Here is a 4,802-nt window from a genome sequence, read left to right on the forward strand (position 1 = left end):
CCTAGTTATGTTCTTGGAAAACCATCACTTATTTTTTTAAAGTTTCCAGAAATAATAACCCATAGCAAACTTCAGAATGGAAAATTTCACCCAAATTCCTACCATTTTGAAAAATCTGATGTCCTAAAACTGTCGTTTCAAAATGGGAAATGCTATTTTTGTCTAAGCCTCAGCAGCTCTTCCTGCATAATACATAGAACTGTTCCCAGTTTAATGTGTCAAAGAATTGTAGGGTTTTTGGCAAAATTTCAAAAATAAAAGATTTCTGGAGAAAAGGAAACATTAAAAATGTCATCTTGCAGGTTAATATGAATATGATAAGGTCCCAGTTAATCAAACAAAATAAACTTCAACATTTCTACTTTTCAGGGTTTTTGCAGTAGTGCTTTTCATTAAAAAAAAGAAGAAAAGTGGTCATTCAAAATGTATTTTTCGCCAAAACTGTTCTTCAATGGCAGTGTGCAACTAGCCTTTGCTTCCCTACTAATGAGGAAAAGCCTCTATTGGCTCCATCCCCATTTCCTACCATTACAAAACTCTAACCCTGACCAATCCTGCCTTCTGCCAGAACATGTAGAAGTGCCAGCATCACCACACACATGTGCCATCTGCCTCCAGGTGAGTTTGTTTGGGACTGTTTCTGCACCCCTGCAGCCACAGCAAACTAGAGAGACCAGCAGTATTGGCTTTTTATAGAGCAAGCATCAATACCCCAGATAAAGGTGGGAAAATACTCTTTTCCTCATCACCCGAGTTTGATTAAGATTTGATCTTAACAAATCTTAACAAAGCAAAACACTTCTAGAAGTGGCATGTTTATTAAAAAGTAAGCGCTATGTAGTTTGTTATTGTGGTTGTTCTTGGGTAGATCAGCTTCCCCCTACCCGTACAAATCCTTCTTCTATGTAGTTCTGCAATGCAGTCATGGTGACGTGTTCTTATCACATCACTCTCCCTAGCCATAAATATAATCCTACCACAAACCTGTGCTGATTTCACCAGGACCTCCAGCATGTGATGTTAGAAACAAAATATCTGTGCATACAAACACCACTGAAAATTTCAGTAGCTAGGCAAATTAAGCTAAAATACCTGTATCTCTTGATGCAATGGCTCTTTGCTGCCTCTGTAGATCAGATGTTTCCAAATAATTCAAGCTTAAGCACTGATTTTTGGGGAACACGGGTTATAAACTGATTTGAAGCTTTAGCTCACTTCTAGTTGGGACAAAAAAGAAACAAACAAAAATCTCAGTTATAATGCTGCTTATACGTGGAAACCAAGAAGACAGAAAGGGAAAATAGCTAGTCTCAATGCTGTGGAAAGGCAAAAAAATAGTATCCACAAAGGGTTAAGCTAAAAGACCAAGCGGCCGAGTTCTCTGGAAAAAAAGAAATAAAATCAAATGGACAGTAAAGCCTATTTCCTCCAAGCTAATAGAATTACAGAAATTATCATAAGAGCATGTGCCTGGGGATGGAGTGAGTGATGCTCTGAGAGACAGGGCAGACGGGATAAACAAGCTCTGTGCCAAGAGCAGCTGAACCCAGCCCGGTGCTCTTTCTCCCAGTGCTACCTCTTAGCATGGTGCCAAATAGGGTCATCGTTTATCTCTCCCTAATGGCAGGCAGTGAGGCACTTACTGGGTGCAGCCTCCTGTTCCACAGGGCTTCCCTCTTGTCATTTCCAAAAACAAGGGTGGAACCTCATATTTTTCTCTCTCCCCCTCCTCCCTCTGCACAGACTGCCCGGATGTGCGCAACAACCACTGCGTGCATGAGACTTGCATCACCTGGTTGTTCAAGGGGGCGCAAAAACTGACATATAAGTTTATGAGGAAGCTGATGGGCACCTGGGAAATGAGCCAGTTTGCAAATCACAATTTTATGATTGAACTTCAAACACAAATCCCTGTCATCCCCCATCTCCTTCCCCCTGAACAATAAGGTTTTGTGGGATCAAGCTGGGATCTTATACTCTTATTCCCTTCTCAAATTTCACCTTCCTAATCCATGAAATCAGTAATGGTCCAAAACCAGCTATTCTCAAAAGCTTTGGTCAAGTTTGGTCTCCAACTCAAACCCCTGGCTCTTCCCAGATTCTGGCTGCCAAGTATGTCACTCTGGGCTTAGGTCCTGGCAACAGTTGTACATGCCTTTAATTACTCCTGGGAATAGCACATCCTTTTTATGCAGTCGAGCATAAAAACCTAGCACATGGCGCTTGCAAGATGAGACACGGACAGGAAAAAAAAAACCCTCAACATTAACAGCATAATTGGAAATGCAGGTCCCGTGATCTCAGTTCACTGCAAAATCAGGCATCCCTAATGTCAATATTCATTTCAGCACAATTCAATTTTAAGATTTTTGTTAATTAAACTTCTCCTAGTAGCTTGGCATGAGCTTCTGATAGAGAAGAATCCTATATAGCAGCTGACTGGAAAAATCTTTAGCATTGTCAGATCACTGTGTTCATTTATGCACCAGTTTAAGGACTCTTGCCTATTATCCTTGCCAGAAGACTGCTCTTTGCCTACAATAACATCTGTTTTGCCTGCAATTTATTTGCTGTTTTCAATGCTCTGACAGCCTGGGTAGCTAGAAAGGGGGCAGCACAGCAAACCTAATGGGAGCTCACTGCGCAGAACTGTGTTCAGGGTCCTGCCGTCTGCTGCTTCCAGGCGTTTCACGCATCGGAGGAGCGGAGCTCTCTGTACTCCCTATGCTCATACAATCCTGGCAGCTAAGCTCATCTTCAACAGCCTCTGTTTACAGGCAGTAATTCATAACACCATGGAGAACACACACGCTCTCCTCCTAGCTGGTGCTGTTTGCTTTCTCTGTCAAGGTGAGTGATCCTTAATTTGTTTCTTCTTTGTTGGCGAAGGGGGGTGTTGAAAAGGTGAGCAGGAGATGGCTTTGGTGCAAATTATTTTTAAGAAGTGCTGAAGCTGACTCCAAACTAATGGATAAATGTACAGAATCCTAGTACAGCTCTTTTTATTACACAGTTTGTTGTTCGTTTCTTTTTTTTTTTTTTAAATTTCTCCTTGTAAAGTAGTTAAACAGTCCTGATTCAAGATGCCAAATGGGACACACAAAGCCATTTTTACATTAAGAAGAGAAAGCACCTTACATGTAAATGTGTGGTTTTACACATTATAGAGAAGCCCACAAGAAAGTGACAATATTAAACAGCTTTAAATACGTGCTGCAAACAGTGTACCTTCTCTGTGCAAACATGGAAGGCATGAAAACATTTAAATAAAAAAAATAAATTAATGCACTTCTCTAGATACAGTGGATGCTAAATTTAATGAAAGTGCTGGTGACATGTAAAAAGGCTGGCAAGTTGGAATTGACTATAATAGAGAGTCACTAAGATCCAGCTTTAAAATTATCTACTTAAAAAGATTTAGGAATATTTAGTCCAGGAAATCTTGATCTGAGAGATACGAAATATCAATAAACAATTAGGGCAAGGCTAGTAGTTAAAAACTGCAAAAGAAATGCGTTCCTTTTTTAGTTAGCAAGTTGGCTTGCATGATTTCACTAATCTGAAAATAAAATTGCCCTGAGGGGGGGGGGGGGGGGGGGGGGGAAGAAGGAAAAAAAGATGTTTTAGCCAAATATAGTTTCACATGAGGGGGACCCTCTTGTCTTAGAGAGAGGGGAGGTCTTACAAAGATCGGAAGGTAACACCTGCTTTGTGAAACTCTTACAGACCAGTCACTTGCAGATATTTCTGCCTCCCATCTCTTTCTCTACTGAAAAACAACTGTCTGGCAAAAAATAAAGAAGTCCTTGCAAATGGACATGTGAATCTGTAGATTCATGTCTGTGCTTCAAAGGAACTGTAGAGTGTGTTCAACAGACTTCAGTTCCATGCCTTTGCCAAATTCGCATAGCGTCATCCATAAATGACAAAACAGACCTTTTTTTTTTTGGTTTTCAGTTGGAGTGTTTGAGGATGTGTCATCCCAGTGAGAGTTTAAGAGAGAGTCCCCTAAAAATAAAAGGCCATTGGCTTTTAAATAGCATCCAGCTGTCAGGATGGTTATTGCCTAGCTAGCTCCAAGAGTAAAAACGTAGTTTGAAATACAGGGTCTCGCACCTCATCCCAAACCAGCTGAAAACCCTTGTTGTTTAAGAATTTCAGTTTGCAGCTTTTCTGTCGGCCACAAGGAACCATGAGCAGCAGTTATCAATGATAAAATGGACAATAGCAATATATTATAAATGAAAATTACTTCGAATAATGAATGGATAATTAGCACATTTCTTTGAATGTGCTGAAATGTCTTGAATATAATGGTTAATCAATTTTTAATCTCTTTTTTCATATTTTAACAAGCAGACTGTTATCATCACTATGATCACGCAATCACAACTCAGGCTAGAAAGCAGAGTTATCATTTCCTGGGAATCCTCTTATTGCTCCGACAGCTTACAAGCGGCCTGATCTGTCAGGTTACACTTTTCCCTTCCTCTGCTCTACACCCCTGCAGCTTCGGCAGGTCTAGAGGACCAGGCATGTGAGGAGAAAAAGCGCTTTTACACCTCCCATTCTTCAGTAACTCCCTGAAACTATTTTTGAACGCATTTGCAGAGACGTATGTGAGGAAAACTCTGTCACAGTGTTGCCTAAGCCTAAGCGAATGCCCGTCTTAACACACTACTACCTACTTAGCCAGGCTTGGCCTTTCCCGACGCATCACACAGATGCTCGGCAGTTAATACACAGCAAGACGGGTACCCAAAGCAGCATTGCCCCCCACTCCCTCCAAGCCTCCCCACGCG

At 41.0% G+C, this 4,802-nt stretch overlaps 1 protein-coding gene across 1 annotated transcript in view; it reads left to right on the forward strand.

Moving 5' to 3' along the window:
• The first annotated feature begins 1,476 nt into the window (after positions 1-1,476).
• Positions 1,477-4,802, forward strand: part of CHRNA3 (cholinergic receptor nicotinic alpha 3 subunit) — an 8,816-nt gene continuing 5,490 nt past the window's right edge. Inside the window, exons 1-3 of the mRNA XM_035899518.1 lie at positions 1,477-1,481; positions 2,684-2,850; positions 4,511-4,575. Of these exons, the coding sequence (XP_035755411.1) occupies positions 1,477-1,481; positions 2,684-2,850; positions 4,511-4,575 (237 nt within the window). The remainder of the gene's footprint in view (positions 1,482-2,683; positions 2,851-4,510; positions 4,576-4,802) is intronic.

Source organism: Egretta garzetta, unplaced genomic scaffold (genome assembly GCF_000687185.1).
Source record: "Egretta garzetta isolate BGI_Z169 unplaced genomic scaffold, ASM68718v1 scaffold287, whole genome shotgun sequence".
Lineage (NCBI taxonomy): Eukaryota > Metazoa > Chordata > Aves > Pelecaniformes > Ardeidae > Egretta > Egretta garzetta.